We start from the raw sequence: 27101 nt of genomic DNA on the forward strand, positions 1-27101 counted from the left end.
AAGATTAATAAGGCAAACCTTTAGCAATTCTGATTAAAGAAAAAGGAACAGTTTCTGTTTTTGTCAATGGTAGACCAGCTTTTTGTAGAACAAACTTTGTATTGTGAATATTTAGAAAGGCTGACTAAGACATATATTTTAAAAAAGTGTTTGAAGGCATCAGAGAACTATCTAAACAGCAAGGACAGGAGGGTTCAAGTATTTTGGGGAGGCAGTTGCAGAGTGGTGCTTCTGACATTTGGCATTTCTTTTCCCCTGAAATGTTTTCTGATTCACAAACTGAACAGAGCTCATGACAAGAGGAAGAACCCTGCTAAATTTCCCATACTTTCAGTTGGGATACCCAAAGGGCTAAACCCTAGGAGTCTGTGTTAACTAAAAATATACTTAACACTGACAAAGACTGTAGCTTTGTAGCATAGCTTTGAATCTGCTTTGATATTATCTGTCCCTATCCTAACTTCCCGTCAAAACAAAAGTTAACTCTTTTGGGGAGGAAGATACCATTGTCCAGAGCTTTGTATTATTTCTATAATTTGATATATAGTGTCTAACATTCACTGAAAAAACAAATATCAGGGAACCACAGCATACTACCAAGGCACATAAAAAAAAACAAGAAATAGAAATAGGCATATAGACTATTCAATGAACTTTCCAATAATGATTATTAACATATTAAGAAATTAGATCATATGATTATTCTAGCAGAGGACAGGAAATTATGAAAAGAATCAACTAGAAATACTATAACCAAAATATATAATAACCGGAATTAAGAGCTGGGTAGATAGATAGACTTTAACACAAGTGTAGACATCTTTTCTCATTGTAAAGAATTTTATGAGTTTTCCATCCATGTCTGTGTTTAGATTATAATAATTTAATATGTGGTTTGGTTTCAGGTTTTATGTTCTGTTTTTCCTATCTTATAATTGGCAATGAGAAAAAGAATTTATTCAATCTTTTATTCAATAAATTTAGGTTAAAAGCCTACTAGGCATTTGGTCTGGTGCTAGAATCCAGAGGCATGCAAATGAAATCAACACAATCCTTGCTCTCAATAGAGTGACAATCATTGAATTCACATTTAGCACTTACATGTTAGTTCAGTAGGAAAGCCAGGCCCTTGCAGCATGGATGGGGACAGTATTACGGACTGGATATGTATGTCCCCCTGAAATTCATATGTTGAAATCTAATCCCCAATGTGATGGCATTTGTAGGTGGGGACTGCAGGAGGTAATTAGTTCATGAGACTGGAGTCCTCATGAATGGAATTAGTGCTGCTACAAGAAGAGGCCAGAGAGCCTGGCATGCTCTCTTTTTCCTGGGTATATTAAGAAAGTTGACAGTCTGCAACTAACTCAGAAGAGGGCCCTCACCAGAATCCAACTGTGCTAGCATTCAGATCTTTGACTTCCAGCTTTCAGAACTGAGAGAAATAAATTTTTGTTGTTTATAAGCTACCTAATCTATAGTACTTTGTTATAAAAGCTTGAACTAAGGCAGGTAGAATCATAGTGAGACTTGAAATGGCTAATGGGGTTTGGGAGGAGTTGGGGCTCTGAATTTTAAGAAATGGGCCAGGGCTCTTCCATTCCTACTGCACTGAGATGGCCCCTGACCTCCAAGGACAGTGCAATATTTATAAAAGCAAAGACTCGGCAGACAAAATAGACAAAGTATGTTCAAACAGAACTTGGTATTTTCTGATTGAAAATCTGAAACAGTGGATTTGTAGTTCACATGTTTAATTGTTTTACTGTCATGTCATAGTCTCCATTCTCTGTTGTTATGTCATATCCTCCATAACAGAGCAATTACGTCACAGTCTCATGTTTGTCTTTCTAGGTTGCAAGAAACTGAGATAACTCAGATGGGTGTTTAATGTAAGGGAGGCAAGAAACTATGTTGGCAGCTGCCTTGCTAGGCTTCATTGAGCAAACAAATTTCATCCATTTTACCACACTTGACTCTGTCATGATTGAGACTCTTTAGTGCAAAGACTGAAAACTTGAGCCACTTCTGGATGGCTGTCTTGGGTTCAGTCATTAATCCATTGGTTAGTCATCTATGACCAGGGCAGGGGAGTAACGGCTCTACTCGTACTCTATTTTTTTCTTTAGATTTGAATTACTCTTGGATATCAATTACTTTCAGCCTGAAGAACATCCTTTAGTATTTCTTGTAAAGCTGATTTACTAGCAACAAAAAATTCTCTCAGCTTTTGTTTTTCTGGGTATGCCTTTATTTCACCTTCAATTTTAAAAGATAGTTTTGCTTTATGTAAGACTTGAATTGCCTTTCTTTTGCCCTTAGAATACGTCATACCAATGCCTCCTACTCTCCATTATTTCCCATGAGAAGTCAGATATTAATCTTACTGGGTTCCCTCACACATGATGAGTCACTTTTCTTTTGCTGCTTTCAAGATTTTCTTGTTGGCTTTGTCTTTTAACATTTTGACAGTGACACATTTGGGTGTGTGTCTCTTTGTATTTATCCTGCTTGGAGTTCATTGAGCTTCTTGGATATGTAGATTAATATTTTTGTTCAAATTTGGAAAGTTTTTAGTTATTATTTCTTCCAATTTTTTCAGCTCCTTTCCTTTCTTCTGGTATTCTTATTACATATATGTTTGTATCTCACATTTCTCTAGGGCTATATTCCTTTTTATTTATTTATTTTTCTTTCTCTTTTTCAGATTACATAATATCCTTTGATTATCTTCAAGTTTGTGGATTCTTTCTTCTACCAACTCAAATTCACTATTGAGACTTAAAAGTGAATTTTTCTTTCAATTGTTATACTTTACAATTCCAGAATTTTCATTTTTAAAAAATATTTTTTTCTCTTTACTGATATTTGATAAGATATTATTTTTATACTTTCATTTAAAAAATGATTTTCCTTAGTTCTTTGAACATACTTATAATAGCTGATTTGAAATCTTTGTCTGCTAAGTTCAATATCTGGGGCCCCTCCAAGGCTCTTTCTGTTGTTTTCTTTTTTGTTTGCATAAGTCACACTTTCCTATTTCCTTATAAATCTTGTAATTTTTTCTTGAGATTGGACATTTTAGGTAATATTTGTGTTAACTTTCGGTACTGATTCACTCCTCGACCTTCTGGGAATTTTTTTGTTGTTTGCTTTTTTGTTAGTTTAGTGAATTGGCTAAATAGTTCAGTGAATTCTGTTTTCTCTGCTATGTGTAGCCATTGATGTCACTTCTCTATTACGTACTTAGTGTCTGTTGCCACCTGGGATGACTACAGCTTTAACTGGGTTCTCTTTGACTGTGTGGTTTCCTGATCTCCCCATTTAGCTTCTGGCTGCTCTAACTCTGCTGTTATCTCATCTGGGCTTTAGCCTCTACCAGTTGCTTCTTGATTGTTCCTTTTTTTTTTTTTTTGACAATGCCCTGGGCCATAAATTGCTCTTCAATCTGACTTAAAGTTGGGCCTCTTTGTAGGGTAGGGTGTTGCATTTTTTGGGGGGGAGGGGCGGGGATTCTCACATCCTGAGAGATCTCTTTTTAGCTGTCTCTTTACTTGATTTTCTCTATTAAACTTCTAGCTGATTTATCATTTCACTTGTTGGTACTAGTGTTATGAAATTACCAGCCTCTTAACTATTCACCCTTAAGATCTCCATTGTTTTTAACAATGCCTTTAGACATGAATTTCCTCATGCTCTTTTCCAGATAAAGTTAGTCCCCTTAAGCAGAGCTGTTGAGCTGTTTGTTCGTATGCCTTTTCTCTCCCTCTCAGCAGAGCCTCTGGACTGGAGCTTGTGATAGGGATGATAGCCTGCATCCCATCAGAGTGATAACCCTGCTTTGCAAGTGGGATGTTGGGTGGGGATGATAACCTCTGATCATCTTGACTTGCTCTTTCTGTTGTAAAACCTTCACAGTATGAGTAAATTGGGGCAGGGGCAATTGGGTCCACTATTCTTGGCCTTCTATACCCTCTGCTCTACAAGTGGGGTTTGGTTGGGGGAAGGGAGGCCCCCAGTTCTTTGGCTGTATCTTCCTGGAATAGATAGAACCTCTTCAATACTGAGCTGGGAGTCTGCTCCTCTGTAGGTGGATCTTTAGCCCTAGACTGAGCTGGGGTGGGAGGAAGCCATTTCTTCTTGGCTATGCCTACCAGGAGTAGAGCTTCTGTCAACTGAGCTGGGAGGAGGCAGGATGGGAATAGATTGTGGATCCGATGCAATAGACACTCATTATTTTTACCAAGATTTAATAGATATTCTTAAATATTTCTCTACTTATTCTATGTCCTTAGTACAATTTCCAGATACTTTAAATGGTTTTTATTTTTCAACAATAATTTTTATCAGTTAAGTGGTTGTATCGCTGGGAAGAGGATCTGCCGAGCTCCTTAAACCATGATTCTGGTAGTTCCACTCCCTGAAGGAAATAGTGTACCAATTATAAGAAAATACCCATTCTGAATTACAGAGGGACAAAAAGAGAGAAAATACAGAAAAGTTTGTAAAAGATACATGGGACATAGTGAACAGGTGTGAAGATCTAATATGTATGTGATTGGAGTCCTGAAAGCAAAAGACAGAGTGGGGCAGAAGCAGTATTTCAAAAGACATCACTCTACATATTTTAGAAGCTCTGAGAACCCTAAACAGGACAAATAAAATGAAAATCACAACTAAACATATTGTAGATAAATTAATAAAACCAAAGAGAAAAAAGAAAACTCTCAAATGCATCTCGAGGGGAAAAAAAGACACATTATCTTAACAGATGAAAATGGAAGCCAGAATAGAAAGACATTTCAAAGTACTAAGAGAAAATAATTGCTGACCTAGAGCCATACCCAGTGAAGATATATTTCAAAAGTGATAGTGAAGTAAAGATATTTCTAGACAACAAAAACTGATTAATTCAATTTTAGCAGAACCACACTAAGGAAACTAATAAAGGAATTTTTTGTCAAGGAGAAACAAAGAACAAAGATGCAACAGGGAATGAAGTCAAAAATATGGGGTAAAAATTTGTGAAGAGTCTAAATGAATATTGATTTTTAAAAATAGTAATAATGTCTTGCATGTAAAGTATTTATAAAATTACTTCAGTAATGCTGCTTAATTTTGAAAGGTGTATATTGAATTAAAGTGTTTTTAAAGTTCTTCATTCAAAGGTGAAGTTGTAAAATTATAAATTTATACGTTAACAAGTCAAGGAATGCATATGGTAATCTCTAGGGTAACACTAAAAGAAGAATAATGAATATGTAACTGCCAAGCTTATATAAGAGAGAAAATCAAATAATTTTTAGAAATTAATTACTTCTAAAAGAAAATAGAAAATGTTTTCAACAAAAGATTTCTTAGCTAGAACACTAAAAACATGAATCACAAGTAAAAAAAATGCAATTGCAAATTATGCAATTTGTTTTTTAAATTACAAACAATATGTATGATCAACATTAGGAATGAGAAAGGGGTTCTACCTAGAAATACAAAGGAGATGAAAATTATAAGTAATATCAAGCTGCTATAGTAGCTCTATATATTATATAACAAGTTCTAGATTGGCATTGTCCAATAGCACTTTCAGCAATGATGGAGATATTTTATATCTGTGCTGTACAATATAGGTTAGCGGTATGTACCTATTGAGTACTTGCAGTGAAGTCAGTGCTCCTGAATTCCTAACTTTAATTTTTAATTTTACTTAATTTTTATTTAAACATAGGTAGATATTAACAGGTTGCACTGTGATTGGATGGTGTGAAATTGGGTTAGGAGACATGTCTTGAATTCTCACTGACATAGAAGCACACTGATTTTACTGTGATTATTTGAATATTGAGTGAGTATATGGTGGAAATGTTGATTGATATATTTTATTGAGGGACTGATTAAAGAAACATCCCCCAAAGCCGTCTCTTTCTATGTCTACTGGAGTCAAAAAAGGGATTATTATATTTGTTTGAAATGATAATTATTTTTAAAAAACAAAGAAGTATTCTCATCTCATTTAGCCCTCCTTAGCTTTTGTTTCCTCCTCATGTCTAAAATAGAAAAATTGATTTCTTCCAAGCACACAAGATTATTGTATCATGTAAGACAATGTGTGTGTTCTGTTTGAAATAAACAGTAACTCACTGCACTGATGTAAGGCAATAGTATTAGGTGTTATGTTACATTTAGTTTCTCTTCTTTAATATTTGTCATATACTTAGGAATAACATAATATTTCTTTAGTTGAACTATGTAATTTATGTTAGTTCTCTCTGCTGCCATATCAGTACGGGTGTATGTCTTTTACTGATACCTTATTTGACCCATTGTATTTCATAGCAAACGTATAGCCAGGTTATACCTCAAGCTACCTCAATCAAAAGCATTCCTAAATACCAATCTGCCTAAAGCAGAACAGTTTTATCCTATTTATAGTCAAATTTTCTTCTCTCAAAGTGCCTACTTTATTAAAACATCAGAGTTGCATAGCAAAATTATCAGTCTAATAGAGTGTGAGAAAAACTAAGAAAACAAATATACTTTGAGATATGTGTGCTAGGAGCAGAATTTCCCTAGTGTGTTACTGGGGCCAAGATGTTAATTATATGCCCCTTGTGTTTTAAGTAAATACTCCGAAGAAATGTATATTTAAAATCTTCCATGTAGTGAATATCACAGATAATGAAACAGGAGTTAATATTTTATTTCTTCCCAAAGGGATGAATGTATTTAATTAATTGAACATTATTTTCTGTACTTAAGCTTAGTATCGTGTTTCATTAAAAAGTACAAGTAGTTGTATGAAGCAGATATGTTCTCACAGGAGTTGTGGAGAAATAATTATTTTTAATCATGAAGACTGAGGAGCCTATTATTTGGGATTAATGTCTTTTGTGTATCTCTGCTACATTTGGCAAAAGGAAAATGATAACAGATACGTGGTCAAGATTGGAATTGTAGAAAAGATAGAAGGTTATGTTTTTAAAGGTAGAATTATTTGTGACACGATTGTTATTATAGCCCCTGATGTTTTGTGTCTGCTTCCTTATTAAGAATTTGAATCAATTTTTAAAGATTGTTAATATGTATTTTGAGTTAAAAAATTTTTTGACTCACAGATTTTAAGTATTTTACTTTCAACCAATCAATACTTCTAAAAAAAAGTTTTAAACAGTATGGTCTCATTGAGTGATGGGCTAATTTAGCTTCATGTTGGTATATTTCGGGGCTTTCAGACTTGCTTTGATTGATTTGAGTTCTTTTATTCAAAGAGACTTTTCCTAAGTTTTCCTGACTGTGGAAAATTGATTAGTTGTCCTCTCAGTATCAGTTCATAAAACACCCAAATTATACTGAAATGAATGAGTTCATCAAGACATGCAAGAATATGTCAAACTAATTTCCCAACAGAGGTGAGTGGGGCATGGCTTAATTGAGAATCTGAGAGTTTCAGGTGAAATCCTATTAAATCTGTTAGTTCTTCTGTTTATTTAATAAAGGCAAAACTTTATAATATCATTTAGAGTTTAGTGCAGAAAATAGAACTGCTGTAGGTATTTTAGGCAATAGATGTTTATAATATCATTGGCAGACCTGTTCCTGCCTAAGTTTCTGGTAAGGATTGGGAAGCTGCTGCTGCAGAGACCTCCTGCCTAGCATAAAGTGGAAGATTCACCACAGAACAAAATAAATCATGGTTCTATGACCTTGCTGGCCAGTAGCAAAAAGCCAGAATTAGCAAGAATATGGTCCCTGCCTCACTTCCACATTCCAAATCTCTCTACATTGCATCTAACTACAGATTCTAATTTGTACCCCAAACCCTAGCTCCAGGGAGTGCTAAGCAGTCAGTTTTGCAGCCTCCATAAAACAGAAGAGTGTGTTAGAGGGAGGCGCCAATGGGGGCTGAATGCTGTCGTTCATATGCAACAGTGCCAGTAATCAGGTTTTTTTTAGTTGAGAAACAGGACCTTGCCTTATATTTGTCATAGCCTGTGCACCTAGCCTTATGTCCATAGTTGGCACTCAGTGAGTGTTGGTTGAATTCATGTTAATCCTAATATCACATTTACAAATACGTATCTACACACCAGTAATGGTATATTCAATCTGCAGTTTCTTTGCAGAGATTTTTTAAAACAGCCTCTTGTCTATCTTAGTTTAGCTAAAACTAAATCATCTCTAAGTGCAGTGAACTGGTCACATGGAAACTGTAAAATGTTCCAACATGCTGGAAGAGAGTTTAATTTCAACAAACACAAAAATATGAATATAATTTTAACATTTTTTCTTGTACTTGAATCAGCCATTTTCCTTGCTGTCTGGGGTATTTGCATCCCATTTTGGATAGAGCATCCCTGTTTGCCTCAGTCAGTGTTTTCATTTTGTCCCTGCTTTAAGTGAGTCATATATGGGGCAGGGATTTGTTTCATGTTTGTTCACAGGGTGAGTATTAGAGATAATTAATTGAATTATATTTCAAATGCTATTCTACTTGAGGCTTATGTATCATTTATTAGCTTTAGTGTTACTATTTTTGCCCTTGGAAAGAAGGGGGCTTTATAAGCCTGTTTGAACCATCAGTTTTGTTTCAGTGTTATCATTTTAGTACATTCAGAAAGTTGCTACTTTTCACTCTGCTGGGATTCTAGAAACTGTATTGTGAAACATACATTTGATGTATCTATAACTGTCAAGCTAGCTATATAAATATTACAAATATATAGTTAATTTTTTGTCTTAAAATTTAGAAGGGGCTTTCTCAGATATTCTGATACTGTTTGGGAAAATTGAACAAGTGACTTTTCCTCTTCGCTAACTTTACAACATTAAGTAGAGGCTTTACAAATGATTACATTTCCATTGGCGTTCTCCTTATGTTGGGACCATACTTTTCAACTGATTGAAGCATTGTGAATCAAAATTACTTTGAATTCTTACAAAGATTTGTGAATATTTGGGAGTAGTATCTCCTTGATCAGATTCACTTATATTTTTCCTATTCCCCATTCGCTTCTTAAGCCTTTTTCCCTTACCAACACCAATGTTAAGAGCACTTTGATCTTGAAAGAAGACACTGAAAGAAAACGAAGGACAGGACTGCTATGCAGTCTTAGTGGTGTTGGGAGTTGTTTGAGTTCCGGGACTGACTGGGAGGAAAATTCATTTTTTCCTGTTTCTGTCTTTTTTTTCCTATCCCTCTCTTTCTTTCCCTTCTCTTTCTCTTAAATACTTTCAGTAGCAACTGTTGAATTACTTTCTTTTGCTTCCTTAGTCACCACCTAATTTTGTTAGCTCAAAATTCTTATATTAAAGAAAGCATCATTGTTAGAAAACACCATATAATCAGATAAAAGCACTAGGCAGCATAAATTGGGAAGAAAGGCAGGACTTGAAATAAAGAAGAAAGAATTGCTCATATACATCATTTTATTAAAAATAACTGTTAAGGATCCGTTTTCCCTGTCAGGCTGTATGGTTCTCTGGAACAGTAGAACATAGAACCATTCCATCTTATTCATTTTTGTGTCTCATCAGCTAGGATATTGCTGAGTACAGTAAATGTTTATTGGATTGATTAAAAACATATCTGCATTTTCTTCAGAAAAATTGACGTGTTTTTTTTATTCTTTTCCAGTCTCTCAAATGCCGCAGTTTGTTCTTATCTACGATAAGCTACCTCCACTGAATTTCATTTCTGAAATTGAATTCAGATGAGAAAAGAATTGGTTCTAAAAGTCCATTCTCGCATTAAAAGGATGATCTTCAATTATTTTTAGTGTTGCTGTAGTATTTTAATGTCTTAGTGTTAGCATAATGTCTTTTGGTGATTAATCTTCCTCAAGCATATATCTGACCATGTTATTCCCTTGCTGGAAAACCTTTGAAAACTTAAACTGGATTTCACTATCCCTTCAACTCAGTTTCTGACTTTACTTTCCAATCTCATTTTAGCCTTCTTGAACCATTACTTATCATAAACAGCCACTAGTGGCGAAATCTCTTGCCCGTGCTTTTTTGGGTCATGAATACTCATTTCCTTTCCATCTTTGACCAAATCTTTGCTCTTTTTGACATTTTAGTTTGCCTGTTACCCCTTATTTTGTCTCTCTTCCTTTCTGAGGGCTTGCTGAGCAGAATTTTTTCTCTTGAATCTGCTAATTTAAATCCTGTTTCTACTAGCTAAGAGTGATATCCACTTCCCTGCTGCTCAGTCATGTTTACCCCAGTCAGTATTTGTCATGAGTACTTTCCTCAGTGCCTAGCCTTGTGTCTTGAATGTAGAAGGGAATGAGTCGTCTATGCCTGGCTTTGTTAGAACCCAAGTAAACCTTATCCTGTGATTTTTCTATCTCAGTTTCAAAAAAGTTTCAGAAACATTAACCCATCAGAGATTATATAATTCCTATTCAGGATTTCCTTCTGTCTTTGGGAGGAACATGGCAACTTAGTTATTAAAGAGGTGGTTTGGCTAGTATCCAAGTCATAAACATAGTGAAGTGGAATCAATGTTGGATTGAATATTAGGGACCTGTGGCTAATCGTTTCTCTGCCAAACACTACCTACCTTATCTTGGATTGATCACTCTTCCTGGTTTCCTCAATTTCCTCATCTCTAAAATGTAGAAACTGGATTATGTCTGTAATACTAACATTGTCTCTAGTTAGGTATCAAAACTCCCCTTTGTTGAGTTCCTAAAATGTGTCAATCACTCTTTGTGTGCTTTATCTAAATGATCTCATGTAGATTATCATTCCTCTCAGAGGCAGGTGTTATTGAGTCCATTTTATACATGAGATTGCTTTGGTTCATAAAGGGTAGGCAACTTTCTAAGGTCATAGGGAGGCAGGGGTGGGATAGAACACAAATCTGTGTGACTCATGCTCTTTCCAAGCTATGCCACTGTTTCCCTAGAGATGTTACTTTTGAATTATTACAATCTGGCTATTTTCTCATTTACCCTTACAGATTTCCACAGGAAGTACATAAAGACTGTAGATGAAAATGTTTATTTAAAATATGCATTATTCAGAGTACCCTGATTTATTTGGGGCAGATTTCCAATTTTTGATATATGTTTTTAAATGTTCACTGAGGTTTCCAATCTCTTGGGTGCATTGACTGTCAAGTATGAGTAGAGGATAAATTGCATTCTATTATATTTTACTTATGTCAGTGAAATAATAGTCATTGTTGAAGTCACCGTAGTCTTCTTTATGTCCTTTAAGCCTTCATGGAAAATGTTTTAAATGCAGCCTTAGTAATTCTTACTCATGAATATGAGAAATAGGAAAAAGGTGGGTGGAGAGTTTTTTATATGTTAGAGTTGATATCTTTAGTCTATGAATTTGCTCCATTATTTTCCTGCCTTGTCCATGTTTTCTACTTTTGTAATTTCAGGTTGATAAATACCCTTTTATAATCAACATATACAAAATTATGATCTTAGATGTGTAATCAGTTAAAGTTGGATTTTATGGTGGACCTTATCTACACTAGTGATTTTTTTAAATAGAACATCGCTTTTCATTTTTTATCTTCATTTTAATGTCTTATTCATATGAGTAGTCTGTGTAGTTTTCTTAGAATTTCAATACTGTCAACTGTAGAAATTAGAAAGGGAGCCAATGGCAATCAATGCTAATCAATTTTAAAGGGAGAGTTCTTTTCTACTGTTTTCTAAATGCATTGTTTGACAGGTATTATTTGTAGTTAATTGTTTTTTAGTTAAGAACTTGTTTAGGCCTTATTATCTTCTATTCCTTTCTGTCTATTTGGGCACTCTATTACTGGGCAGAAAAGAGTGAATGAAGTAGACCTGAGACAGCTATCCCTAGAAGGCCTGCATGTAAGGTAGGCCTTTGCCTGGCATCTGAGAACTTGAATGATAAACAGTTGTTTACACTGAGGTGATGCTTTCCCTAAATGATAATAAGGATAGCTTACTGTGCCTAGACTGTTTATACAAAAACGTACTAGATGTTGAACATCTACTTTCCATCTGGGAGTCTCGAATTTTGGTAGATACTAGGCAGACAGTGCCCAAGTGCCCAGCCCCTCTTTAAAACCTTGGACACTGAGTGTCTAATGAGCTCTCCCGGGAGACAGTGCTGAAGGAGTTGAGCACGTCCTGTGTAACTCCCCTGGGAGGGGACCCTTGGAAGTGTGCCCCTGGTTTCCACTGTACTTCACCTCGTGTGCCTTTTCCCTTTGCTAATTTTGCTCTGTATCTTTTCACTTTAATAAATCTTAGCATAATTATGACTATAATATGCTGGGTCTTGTGAATCCTTCTAGCTATCACCAAACCTGAGACCCTCGACACAACTATCACCATTTTTCCCCACTTGAAAGAAGGAGAAAAGAAATGGAATTCAAATGGGTAAAGTTTTAGGTTTAGTTGCAGCTTTTATAAACCTTTTGGCAATGTATGAGTATGAATTCTTGGTAAAAAGGATGTTTCTATGTTTTTGGATTGTTCCCTTTTTTGACAGTGCTTACATAGTGAGAAATACATAATGGGCTTAATTAAGTCATGAGAAATTTCACCATCCTGCTTCAGTGGCTGAGGTAATTTCACACAATCTAAATATAAAAAGTTCTTCAGTGTAGAAGATGTCTGCAGGAATATATAATAGTAATAATAGGACTGAAAATCATCATAATAGAATAAATAGGAAAAATGCTTTTCATTTAGCATTTCATGTATTAATAGTACATTTGGAAGGTAATATTTACTATTTGTGCCTTAAAATTTACTAATTTTATAATTAGTAATTATAAAATTACTAATACCCTGACAGCATTTATCCATGGATTAATGATGTGTTTTCACACTTGTGTGCTCTCTTTTATGTATGTTTATGTATGTCCAAGCATGTAAGTGAGAGAGTGTATCTGTGAGGAATTGTTACAAGAGTTCTGTAGTATAATCCTTTGATTGATGTGGGAGAAATGTTTAATACAATCATATTTTTCTGATTGGTTATTTGAGGAAGATGGATTAAAATGTCAAAACAATGGCTGAATAGGATCCTTAGCAGAAAAATATAGAAAGGAATTCTATGATAAATTTTACCTGGAGAAGAATACCGACTGCCAGGGGCGAAGCAGTATACAGAGAGTTTCCAGGGTCAGGGCAGTTGGAGGTGGTGTTCATCGGCTCAAATTCAAACCCGCTTAAATTCAAACCCGCTTTCCTGTCAGTAGTGAGAACACAGGCTTTTCTGTTCATGTACAATCACATACCTCATCAATGACATAGTGTTTCCAAATACTATTCTAAGTGAATTATTGTGTGTAATATGAAAATCTGCAATTTTAAAATACAAGAACAAAAGAGTTTATATTCTTAAGCTCCTGGTTCTCCCATGTTAATTCTGTGCCTGTTGTTGCTCTGTAATTACAGATGAATAAATAACACTGAACTTATTTTGCTTCTGGGTTCAGAAGAGTTGCTGGAGAAATACAAAAAATTTTGTATACTCTTGGGTCCTTTATAAATTGGAGACTATCTAACTGGAACCTTATTTCTGTTTGTTGTCTTTTAAACATCAATCTCTTGTTCATTTCTTGTTTCCTTACAGTGGTTATTTTAGATCTTCTCGCTATTTAAATACACAGTCCACCCCATTTCCGTCCTGCCTAATCAGAGAGAAACTTTACTGCCATTTTAGCAGGACTATTTTTTTGTTAGACGTTGGGGATCAGATAAGTTCACTTTTTTTTTGTTTTATTTTTTTGATGAGGCAGCGTCTCGCTATGTTGCCCAGCTTGGTTTCTCCTGGCCTCAAGCAATCATCTTGCCTCAGCCTCCCAAAATGCTGAAATTACAGGCATTACCCAGTGCTGTACCTGGCCAAGTTCACTTTTTCGACATGCTAAATTTAAGATGCCTATGGGATATCTAAGTGTTGAAAGTCATTATGCAATTAGGTATTTAAAAGTCTGGAGTTTGGGAGTTCAGTCTGGCCTCTGAATTTAGGAATCACTTATATCTCTGTCTATTTACGTACTTATTTATCTACTAAGGATAGTGGGCTGATGCTTAAAACCTTGCAGAGTCATCTGTATTTGAAAGCTGAGTGGTAGAAGAGACTCAGGAAAGAACAGGAAGAAAATGGAGAACTAGTAAAAAGTGTTATGAAAGTTAAGGAAGAAGAGAGACTTAAGAATGAGCAAGAGATAATCAACAGTGTCACATGCCACAAGGAAACTAGGTGAGAAAAGATTTTTAAACAGTCCTTTGTGTTTGACTGTAGCTGACTTTTGGAGGTCTTGGTGAGAGCTGTTTTATTAATAACTGTATGATAGGATGGAAACCAGATTGTAAGGGCATTAAGTGTAGACTACTCTTTCCAAGAGCTTGGCTTAAAAGTAAGAAGAGTAGGCAGTACTGGTTAGATGATAATGTAGGATGAGTAAAGTGTTTTGTTGTTTGTTTTGTTTTTCATTTTTTAAAAAAATCACTACTGTTATTTTTTAAGATGGGAGAAGTAGAACAGAATGATCCAGTAGGAAAAGAGAGGTTCAAGACATGGAATAGAACACATGATTGATATAGTGAAGCCCTTGATGGATATGGAAGGAAATAGCAAAGACAGGCTAATTTGCCTAAGAGGAAGGGTCCCTTTTCCTCAGAGGCTGGAGAGGAGGAGAGCATGGCCGTTGATAAATTTCAGGATGGTATGAGTAGGATATTTTGGGGGTGTCCTGCATTAACTGCCTCAATTTTACTTCTAAAGGAAGAGCTATATAACATGCTAAAACTGAAGGAAAATATGGGTAGGGTCAGAGATGAGACATTTTGGGACAGTCATTGTGTAAGCTGGGTAGAAGCATATGGAGAACTTTCTGGGTGCTAATGTGTGGTTACATCAACTGGTACTATGGTGTGATTTTCCTTAGAGGACTCAATAACCTGCCATAGGAATTAGGAATTTTTTTTAGTTCACTTAGAGTTCGTGGTTTTGTTGTTAAAGTTCCGGGGGTGAACAATCTGAAAAAGGAGTTTAAAGTGTAAGCAAGAGAGTGGCTAAAGTGAAAAAATATGGTGGTTGGGTTAGCAAGCCAGCAAAAGGAATGTCAGAGGGAATGGTCCTCTCCTTGACAATGAAGAGCAGGTTTAGCAGAAGGAAGGGAGTGAAAGAACTGGTTGGACTGACAGTTAAAGCCAGAGGTGGGGGCTGCAGGGGCACGGGCAGGGAGGAACCCCTTGCTTCAAAGGAGGAACCATGGGAATGGCTGACGAGGCACTGAGTTAGGGTCATCTGAGAATAAGAAAGTTTAGCAAAGGGTCGAAAACATGGGCTCTGCAATCAGACTATCTAGGGCCAAATCCCCATGTTCTCACTTATTACGTATGAGATCGTGGATGAGTTATTAACTATAGCAAGTGTTGGTTACTTTCTACTAAAATGGGGATAATAATAGTGTCTTATTTTAGTTTTGTGTTGGGATTGAATAAGGTAATTCATATAAAGAATTTGTTCAATCCCTGGCACAACTCAAGTGCTCACTAAATTTCCATAATAGTCATAGTTGTTTTATTATTATTGCTAGCTCCTTCTTTTCATTTAAATCTCAGCTTCTATATCACCTCCAAAGAGAGACCCTCTCCAGCCACAATGTATCGAATATAAACCCCTTCAGGTAACTCTACATCGTGTTTTAGCCCCTAGTACTATCTACTGTTGTATTAGTAATTTAGCTCTTGAATACTCTTCCCCAATTAAATTGTTAGCTTTTTTGGTATTGAAGCCATGTCTCACTAATCTTTCTGTAAACCATATGCCTGATGAATAGTAGGTATAACCATCCTCTCTCCAAATATTTGCTGAAAAAAAAAAATTAGTTCCACCTCTCTTTTGACATGGAATCATTTGATTATGCTTGTTAATAAAGTTGATTTCTAGAGTATTGATAAAATTTTTAGAATAAGGGCAAAAGGTAAACAACAATTCTGAAGGTTTTCTGATATCATTTTAGAATTTTCCACACAAACAAGTGCACGGTTTTCAATTTACTATTTTGTTTGGGTAGATGAAGGCTCTTCCAGGCTGCACTGAGTTTAGCAAATTGCAGAAACGTAAGTAATCCTGTTGCTCGGAAAGTGAAGATTGTTTTCGAGGCATGTTTTAGAATTTTTGCCATAATGTCAAACCATGACTTTAATCATGAGGGAAATTATATTTAACTTTATTTGGGCCACAGATCGTGGCTAATAGAATCTGGATCTGAAAATTCTGCTGTTGGGGCCAGAAGAACTTGGTAAATGTTTCTAGTCTATTCATTAGTCAGTGTCTTAGTGCAGATGATACTCATTATTTATTCAACTCACAGTGTCATCTTAGCCCCTTGAGCCCATTCTTATTTGGACACATGACCTTTTTATGTTACTTTTGTTACCTTCAAGTATTTGGAAACTAAGGCTTTGGAGAAACAGTTTATGTGACATGTCATAAGCACTTAATTTCTGAATTTGTCACTTTCTTACAAAGCTTAAGGTTAATCATTATAATATTTTATTTGTATAAAATGTATAAAAGCACCATTCTCTATTTTTAACTTAAGACATTTACTTGATCTCAAATTAAAATATTTATTAATCATGATAATTTAGTGTAATATCCAAAAATATTAATGGCCACCCTTGTTTTAGGGGAGCTAAAGGTTTAGGGTTTTTTTTCCTTGATTAGAGAAATATTCTAAATAAATTTAAATTAAGTTTATTTAAAAATCTATACTATAGTGATTCATGTCAGGTTGAGATAAGTGCATCAACTTACAACATTATGTTGGTTTAGCTGGAAATAACCAGCCTATAAATACTGGGAACTTAATATGGTGTTATTTATATTTATGTTTCTGTCATTTTATTGTTACTGATTTTTATTTTATTATAATAAAATTTTATGTGCTGCCAGAAAGTGAAATGTTACATATGATTGCTACTAATAGATCTCTGATAATCTGACAAATTTTAAAATATTGATCTTTCTTCAGTTGGACAAAACACTAGGTTCTTACTAGAATAGTACACTGTTTTTCTCAACCATGCCTTCTATTTTAGTGACAGTCAATTGGAAATATACATATTTTCCCTTTTTGGATAGTAAAATAGTCTATAATGAGGTAATATTTCTATAAAAAATTATTCCCAACTAATGTGATTATAAAATACACAGAAAAGGACTCATATTTTCTAGATTGATTGCTAATGAAATTTAATACAGATGATTCTATTTCAATTGTTTTAGACATTCTTGCTTGATGATATGTTGCACGTCCAATTTTGACAAGAGTATGTTCCTAATGTTTCGCTTGCTTTATTCCCAGAATTTAACACGTGAATTGGAGAAGAGGGAAAAACAACAACTGCAGATGTTGGATGAACTTAAGGAGATCCAGAATCACTTTGACACACGTGAGGCTGAGCGTAAGCATGCTGACCTTCAGATCTCAGAGCTGACTCACCATGCCGAGGATGCAACCAAGCAGGCCGAGCAGTACCTCAGTGAGTTACAGCAGTCAGAGGCCCTGAGAGAGGAGGCAGAGAAGAGGAGAGAAGACCTGAAACTGAAAGCTCAAGAATCCATTAGGCAGTGGAAGCTTAAGCATAAGAAATTAGAGAGAGCATTGGAAAAACAATCTGAAACTCTTGACCAATTGTCAGACAAGAATACTCAGGTATAAAAGCCAAATTCTTAAGGCATGGTTTTCACTGTAACCAATAGTTCATTTATCCATCCTTTGAACAAACATTTGAGTGCCATATGTACATAAAATCTGTTTACATGTCCTTGGTAGAAGAGTCTTTATGTCTTGGCTATTTCAAGGTAAAAAAGTTAGTTTTTTATTTTTTAAAACCTTTTTTAATAGTTTAACATTCTGTGGCTTTTAAGAGTTGGCCCTTGAAATAGATCCACCCCTTCCCCCAGTTTAGCTTTAAGTTCCCTAAATTGAATTACTCTTTATTATTCTAATATTCAAATGGAAGAAAATTACTAAATCTTCCTTAACATCACATGACTTTCTTCCCAGTGCATGTGTTTTTAAATCATTATTTGTATATTTATACTTAAGTATTGGTTAGAAAGAAGCATTTAAAAGATGCAGTAGTTACTACTGGGCCATTTTCTGGCAGCAAGTATGATGGGCTTAGTTAAATGAGTGACGCTGACTCTTACTGAGCGGTGTTATCAGGTCACAAGTCTCTTTAAGACTTTGCTTTTAGGCACTTTTGACAGCAAAAAGCATTTCACTGATCTATGTATGCATTTCACATCATTTTTTCTCTTGTATAATCAGTTACTTTAAATGGATTTTACACTCCTATGTTGATTCTCAACTGATATATCTTTGGGTTGAATTAAACCCAGATGTTTATAAGATAATAAGCAGGCAAGTCATGATTGATTTTTATCCATGTTTAGTCTTGGTTTATCATTTGTGCTTTGTCATTTGTCACTTGTCAAGAACTCTGAACATTCCAGAAGAATGATTATTTGGATAAGTTGATTTTCTTTCAAAAGAAAACAAAATGTAGGGCATTATATTTATAAAATCAAGTTTTGGCATTTAAGAGTGACAGATGCTTATTTCAGATGAGCTGTCATGCAGAAGATACTTTATCTTTTACATATGAATTTCTTGGACATATAGAAGATGAAGGAAGTGATCACTTCACACTTACTGTGGATTGCTTTTCATTTTAACCCATCTGACACATACTAGGTGGCTGGTTGCCCTGAGGTAAAGCAGTTCTAAAGCTTTCAGACTTGAATCTGAACTGATTTGATTCCTGGAAATTGCTCTACCTTGATTATTCTGTTGTCAGCCTGATGTGGCAACTGGTTCAATGAGCCTGGCTGTAAGGGAAGTAGCTAGAGAGAAGAGTGGTTGAGGGAATTGATTTATTGATAATCATCTGGGGCTTTTACTTAATTAGAGGAAATTTAGAAGGGTCCATGTCATCAGACAGTATCCTAATCCATGGTGCTGAGAGTTTTCTAGATTGAGTTTTTAGAATATTAAAAATTGTTAAACAATCATTTCCCAGAATATTTCTGATATAATTATTTTTATCACTTAGCATCACTAATGATAAGCAAAGAAGTAGTTTTAAAGTGATTGCCACAGTTAGGGTAGTATCACAATTATCACAGCAGGCATTGTAATTTCTCCGTTAAAAGCCTTAAAAATTAATGCAGCATGTTGTAGTTAGAGCAATGGTTAATCAGGGAAAAAAGGGTAAGAAATGTTTTACCGCATATTCAAGTGTCCAGTAAATCTGTGATGTGGAAATACATGGTAAATAATTTTGGAAAAAACGTATATTTTAAAATATACTACTGAATATTACCTCTAAGGGATAGTTAATTCTTAATAAAATCACAAAATTACCTTAAGGTATTAGGAATACAGTCTACAACCTGTTTGTTTTATAGGGTTAATTATTTTCCCCTAAAAAGTGACTCCAAGGTAAATTTGGAAGTATATATTAAAATAAAAGTGATACTCGTTTACAAATATAACATTATAGTTTAAATACTTAATAATTTAATAAATAGCATTGTTGAGTTATATGTTCAAATGATGTAGTCTTTGTATTTGCAAAATGATTTTGTGCCTACTTTTGTTTCTCTTTTTGTAGCATAATTTATTTTCTAAGATTTGCCACTTAAAAATATGTTAAAAGTCAAAAGGCTTTTTCTCTTAAAAATTGCTTTTTTCCCCTGCTTTACACATTTCTGAAATCTTAGTAAGATTATCAGATATATATGTTACAAAACTACTTCATTACTGAAGGATATGTAATATCAAACAAACAGTATATCATTGCGGAACAAAACAAAGATCACATTGCATGCTTTCCTTAACAGACAATCACATGAATATTTACATCAGGGAATCATGATGTACTTTAGGGATGTGTTATGAACACATGCTGGAAGACCCAAAACTGTTGATAAAACTAATCTAGTTGTAAATTGTGATATTTTTATTTCTCTTTTTCTTTCTAAAACGCTATTTGAAATCATTGGTTTTTATATATGCTTTGAAAATGATAAAGGAAAAAATTTGAATTTGGATACTAATCATAGTATATGCTTTTCTGAATGTTTCCAAATTTTTTTGTATTCTTTTCTTAACATGGATAATGGGAATGCTTCCTACGTTTTCATTTTTTCCCCCCTGATGTATTGGCAGAATAATTGGCTTGCCCATGTATTGAGCTTTTTGCTTGATAGTATTTGACTTCAAGAATCTTAAATTGCCATCTTTTTCTTCTGTGTATTTCCCTCCTGCTGAGAAAAAAAAAAAGTGTTAGATGTAGTAGACGCTGTGTTATAAAATCTGAATTTTTTAATGATTGGAAGTAAGAAGAGTAAGTGCTAAAGTATACCACTTTTTAAGTGTGTATACAGTCCTATCATATGCAATTTAAGAAAGAATAATGTACTGATGTATTAGTATAATCTAGCAATCTGTGTGCATTTTCCCTCACCTGCAGAAAAATAACATTTTAAAAAAAATCTCCCCCATTTCCCTTTTAGTTAATTAAAAAAACTGTATATACTTGGTGGTCAGGCCCCTGAGGAGTTGGCTCTTGTTCTTGTCTCCATCGTGGTTTTCAACAACACCATTCTTCTGGCTTCACACAGCTGTTTTAAGGCCTTCTTTTTATAATCTTCCCCTAGGTCCCATCTTTGGAAGCTTGGTTTGCCTGCTTAGAACGTTTTTCCCCCATTCTTATTCCTGACCGTTAGTTATTTCTCAAGGATTTTGGCACCTGGCTTCCCTCAACCTGTTTTATTACTTGTAATTCTTACCATCATCCTTAGTGACTTCAAACTTCAAGTCTGCAACCCACTGAACTCTGTCTGCTTGTACTGTACTTCACTAATTTCCTATTTTACAGTGACCTTCATTCAGATCTCTCTACATCAGCAACTAGTTTCTGTGGTTAAAATTTGTCTCCATCTTTAATTGCTCTATTTTCAAAGCCTTCAGTTCTAGAATCTCAATCTCTGATCTTTTACAGTTCTTCTGTTCTCTTTTCCTATTTTAACCATTAACACCCAATTTTCATCTTTCCACATTCCTCTGGTTGACCAGCCATTTTCTGAATTGTTTCTTCCTGTCAGATTGGACTTCATTAAAAGCCACTTTTATGACATACTCACCAGCATCTTCAGTTTGTTTCTTTGTCACCTCATTTTACTGATTTCTAATCTGGAATCAACCCAGCTCTCTACTTCCAATTCTTCTACTGAATAGTATAGTATCATGGAAATTTGCAAAGAAATATCAGTTGGCTTCTATAGTGGTCATGGTTACCTCCTCTCTCCCCCCATCCACTCCATTCAGTAATTAATGTAAGCCAATCATTAGCCACACAATCCTGACCTCATCAGTGATGAATGAGGTAGGAAGTCTGTTGAGGTGCTTCTGGTAAATGTTTACTTACTCATAAAAAAGATAAACAAGAAGAGAGATTTTCTCTTCCCTCTGGCTATTATGCTTTTAATGGCCAAAATTGTCTTGCTGTTGTCCTGAGAATGAAGCCTCACAAAAGGAGGATATTGCTGAGAGAATTGCAGTGAGGTGGAGCTACAGTTTTGACATGTTGTATCTGGAGCAGCTCAGCCAAAGAAATTCAAGGTGATGTAAATTTGCATTTGCATTCTAGGAGTAAGGAGCTATCTGTAGAAGAACTTAAACTGTAGGATTGATTGAGTGGAGAAGCAGGGTAGGAGCCAGGGAGGGTTATTCTATTCTAAAGGGAAAGTTGGTAAACCTTGCTATGTGGTTGGAAGTGGTTAGTTAAACCACCAGAAATCATACTTAGGGGCATTGATACTACCAATCAGAAGATGGTATTAAGTGGCTGGTAGGAAAATGTTAGTATATTGGAGTGTGTTGTGTACATATTTCAGCCTTCAGAAAGGTCCTACAAGAGAAAGACAAGTTTAGGTTGAAACTGGTCTATCTAAAAGCACAGATTTTTTTTTTTTTTTTTCAGGTGAAGAGCCTGACATCTGCAATCTACAATCCAAATTGACTGAGTACAAGGCTGATAATTTAGAGCCTTTTAGGGTTAGGGTTGGAAAAGCCAAATTGTCTATTCAAGCAAAACTTAGTCTAAGCACAGAGGGAGGTAGGAAACTTAGCAAGAATAAAAATGAAGTAAAAAAAGCATTTTTCTCAGGTTTCTTTCAAGTATTTAAGCATTCCTGGACAGACAAAAGAGACCCAATTCCATTGTTTTGAATTGCCTCAAGATAAAGGCTATTCAACTGAGATCCCCTGGGAATGTCCTCCGTATTGAGATGACGGTGGAGACAATGACAGTTTCAGACTCAGAGAAAATGTCTGTACAAAATCTTAGGCTGTGGCTGCTAGCAAGCAATTAACCAGTAGCGAGTAGATGGAGGTTACTTAGTTTTTAGTATCTAAATTGCCACAGAAATTCCAAACTTGACCAACATCGTCTGTGACTGTCTGCCCTAATGCTGTCATCTTTCTCATGAATTGATGTGATGCTTAGAACACTAGGAAGAGGGCATAAGCTGGAATTATAAAAAAATACAGAGTTATAGAATAGCAGAGCTTGAGCTTTGAAGGACTCTTCTTGAACCACCCAACTCCAGACTCCCTGTTATGTGAGAACAATACATATCCTTGCTGTTTAAACCAATTTCAGGAAGACATAATATTTTGTAATCAAAGATTATTTTACCTGATAGAACTTCATCATAAAAATATGATTTTAATTTTTAGGACTGCCTGGAAGTCTCTTCACTCATGCCCAGGGGGCTATGTTATCTGCTTTAAACTCCCTGAAGATGTCTCACCCTAATTCCTGGAACCTGTGAATACGACATCACTAAGATAAGGAGATTATCTGGATGGGCCATCTCATGACATAAGCCCATAAAATAGAAAAATTTGTCTGTCTGTTGGGAGAAGGGGAAGTAGGAGAGATTTGAAGCGTGAGAAGGAGAAGGATTCATTGAGCTGTTGTTAGCTTTGAAGATGGAGGAGTCCATGAGGCAAGAAATGCAGGTGACTTCTAGAAGTTTCGAATAACCCCTGGTCAAAATCTAGCAAAGAAACGAGGACCCAAAGTCCTACAACTGTAGGGAACTAAATTCTGTCAGAAGGCTGAATGAGCTTGATGTGGATTCTCCCCTAGAACCTCCAGATAAGAGGCCAGGCCAGCTGACACCTTGATTTTAGCCTTAGGAGACCTTCAGCAGAATGAATACCTTACCTGGCCTTTTGACCTATTGGAAACAGTGAGATGACAAGTGGGCATTGTTTTAAGCCACTAAGTTTGTTGGAAATTGTTATTTAGCAGTAGAAAAATAGTACATCTCTCCTTAGACTTACCTATATTTCTCTCTCTTTTTCCTGCCTTAAATTCCTTCAAAAGTGAACTCCTTCATCTGATTCCAGAGTCCTTCCATTTCAGGACATTGGTCCATCAGTTATCCCCGCTTTTCATTGTTTTGACTACTACCTTGCATAAATACCTCCCCCTGAGACCCTGGTTCTTCCTTGCACATAACCACTGCACCATTTGTTAGCCCTTTCCCACTAATCTTCATCACAACCTTATGAAGTAGCTATTACTATTACCTCTATCAAGATAAATAATTTCCTTAGGGCCATAGAACCGCTGGTGGCTAGACTGAGAATCAAATTCAGTTCTCTCTGGTCGGAGCTTAACTGCTTATTCACCTCCTTTTATTATTTCTCGTGTTAGCTTCTTACTCCTTTCTCCCTGTTAAAACTGACAGGGATTTGAGGAAACTCTTTTTTGGAGTGATTGCCTCATTACGTTTTATCATAAGTTATTTCACAGTAAAGTATAAAATATAAAATGTAGAAATGCCTTGCAAATATTTATATTTTAATTCATTATTTCTAATTCTGAAATGTGTCTTAATTGTTGGTTTTTTTTTTTTTCCTGTTTCAAATCATGGTGGGCATCGGTAAGCAGGCACAGAGATTGTCCTTGGTGCCAGTATTGTACAGAAAATGACCTCCATTCCCCTGGCTGCCCCCTGTTTTATTTGCAGTGATTAGGTGGTGAGAATTAGAGGCCACGAGGGGTTGATTCTTGGCCTCTGCCCCTCAATGTGACCCTAACCCCCACAGCGGCTGGCAGAGGGTGATGGACTTTTAGTCCCTTGACTTTTCTTTTGAGCCTCTTCCCAACCTCTTCTAATCTTAAATTAATCTGATTTCTATGTGTGTGGGCTTCAAAGCTACCAGTTGCATATAGATGTATGTCTTGTCACTATTGATATTTTTAAAATAATCACTGATTGAAACATAACCTTTCTTAGATTATATCTGCATGCTTCCATGTCTGTTTTGGGGTTTCTCCTTTTGTGTCATTGGAAAGAACATCATTTTTATTTTAGGTAATACTATTTTATTTCAACCTTTGGTAAATTATCTTTATAATAGGAGTCTTTTCTTTCCCCATTCCTTTTTGCTCAATTTTATAATAGCTTACATCTAGATAATTATTTGTGATCATGGTTTGATAAAAGTGTTAGTGATGAAAATCTGAAACATATTTTAGTGTGGTGCTATTTCAGAGTTATTATATATTTTTCCCCCTTTCTAGCCTAAAAATGTTTTTTTTTTAAAGAATTGGAAAATACAAAGTATTGTTTGATGAATTGTCTCCTTGCAGATTAATCTTTATTTGTTAACTGGCAGAGTCTATGGCGAATTTTACAGTAACTTTTTTTGCTTTATGTTCTTAACCTGACAGATTTTAAAAGAAAAGGATGAAATGAAAAGTCAGCTGTATGCAACGTTACAACAAACAGAGAGTCTTCGAAAGGAATTGAATGATGTCCTAACCAAGCGTGCCCTTCAAGAGGAGGAGCTTCACTTGAAGGAGGAGAAACTAAGTGATATTAAGTGTCATCAAGCTGACCTTGAACTAGAAGTCAAGCGTTCCCTGGATACCATTCAGAGACTAGAAAGTGAATTGAAAAAGCAGAGTAAGACTCAAAGCCAGGTGAGAACTGAGAAAGTTCACCTAGAGGAAGAAATTGCAGAGCTCAAGAAAAGCCAGGCCAAGGACAAAGCTAAACTTCTTGAGTTGCAAGAGTCCGTGAAGGACTTGAGTGCCATCCGAGCAGATCTTGCTAATAAATTGGCCGAGGAAGAGAGAGCCAAGAAAGCGGTGCTGAAGGAACTTTCTGACCTCACGGCACAGGTGAAATCCAGGGATGAAGAAACAGCTGCAGTCATCACACAGTTAAAGTTAGAGCGCGATGTTCACCAGAGGGAGCTGAAAGATCTCACATCATCATTGCAGAATGTGAAAACAAAACACGAGCAAAATATCCAGGAGCTGATGAAGCACTTTAAGAAAGAAAAGAGTGAGGCTGAGAATCATATTAGGACACTGAAGGTACCTGTGCTGAATTATCCTGATGATACTGAAGGAATTTTTCTGGTGGCTCATGAAGTTAATAAAGCGTAAACGTTTAGACATCATTCTGTATTCCCAAGCACTGAAGGGAAGATAAAACCAACAATAAAGAAGCTTATTCGTGCCTGTTCGGCCAGGTTGAAATGAGTTATAGCAGCCACCTGGGAGCACCTATTTCAGAGCATTGAAGCCCTTTAAAAAGAACGTGTAGCTATTTGGGGAGTTCGGGAGAGGCAGAGGTGGCAGTAAGTCGTGGACCTGAAACGTGCCCTCATTCAACATTTATGACCTCCTAAAATATAAAAGCAAAGACTTGTCAAGGCCATAGAAGCTATAACCACAGTCCTTATTAGTATGGTAACTAAAGTGGATAAGCTTATGGGCTGTGTAAACCCAAGGCTTTTGAGATTTACCCCTTCTTTTCTGAATCAAAATTGCCTGAGTAAATGCCTAATTGAATTCTTGCATTTGAGGGGAAGTGTTTCTAAGGTCTAATGGTATTAGCATTATCAGCATGCAGGGCAATCATTTCATACCATGATTGTCAGGAGTGTGTTACATCTTTCTTTCTTTTTTTTTTGGAGACAGGATCTCACTGTCTCCCTGGGTAGAGGTGTACAGTTGTGTCATCATAGCGCACTGCAGCCTCAAACTCCTGGGCTCAAGCAGTCCTCCTGCCTCAGCCTCTCTAGTAGCTAGGACTCCAGGCGAGCGCCACCATGCCCAGCTAAGGAGTACAATAAATTTATCCCTCTTCCCTGCTTTATTTTTTTCCTCCATAGCACTTATCATCATAGACATAGATTCCATATTATTTATTTATTTTTAAATCTCCTTTTATTAGGATGAAAACCCCATGAGGACTGAGATTTGAGTCTTTTTTGTTCACAGCTATATTCTCAGTGCCTACAACAGTTTCTAGAATATTGTAAAGATCTGTTGAACAGATGAATGAATGGATAAATGCTCATGATGCAAGATGAAATTATATTGAAATAGCTGATATTTGTAGAATGCTTATACCTATTTTATGAGTTCTTACCCTGTCCTACATAGCCTTTTGGGAGTAATGGATTTGGGATCATGAATTGGGGTAAGCAGGTCAGAATGGAGGCTGAAAGATTAGGTAAGAGACCGTTTACTACATTTCATTAAACTAAGATACAATCATTGTTGTATGTTACTAAGAAGTAAAAATACTGCCTCCTGCCTATAAAAGTATCAACTATAAGACAACATCCCAAGTCAGAGATGGGTAAAATGTGAAAAATATACATCTTAATATTGGTGAAATGGGGAGTAATAATCTTTTAGAGTTGATGAGGACATAAAAGTAGCATTAGGGATATGGAGAAAAAGAGCTGATCTTAAAGAAAATAAAATACATATTACATGTTGGTTAATTGGCCGTGACAATAGTAATCCTACTAGCAAACATTTTTCTCTACACTCTGTGCCAGTCACCGCTCTAAAAACTTTACATGTGTTAATCACTTAATAGTCACATTATCCCTGCAGATTGTGTGGTAGTATTTTCTCCCTGATGTAAGAATTGAGACACTGGAGGTGAAATAACTTGCCCAAGGTCTTTGAGACAGGATTTGAACTCAAGTAAACAACTGCTTCTGTTCTTAACTA

The 27101-nt window shown here is 35.6% G+C and overlaps 1 protein-coding gene across 4 annotated transcripts in view; it reads left to right on the forward strand.

Annotated features, from left to right (window-relative positions):
- CEP128 (centrosomal protein 128) overlaps nt 1–27101 on the forward strand; it is a 338052-nt gene that overhangs the window by 87356 nt on the left and 223595 nt on the right. For all 4 annotated transcript variants that reach the window (XM_045562464.1, XM_045562473.1, XM_045562480.1 and 1 more), the window contains 2 exons: nt 17333–17683; nt 24792–25442. In XM_045562464.1, the coding sequence (XP_045418420.1) occupies nt 17333–17683; nt 24792–25442 (1002 nt within the window). The remainder of the gene's footprint in view (nt 1–17332; nt 17684–24791; nt 25443–27101) is intronic.

This window comes from Lemur catta, chromosome 1 (genome assembly GCF_020740605.2).
Source record: "Lemur catta isolate mLemCat1 chromosome 1, mLemCat1.pri, whole genome shotgun sequence".
NCBI classification, from domain to species: Eukaryota; Metazoa; Chordata; class Mammalia; order Primates; family Lemuridae; genus Lemur; species Lemur catta.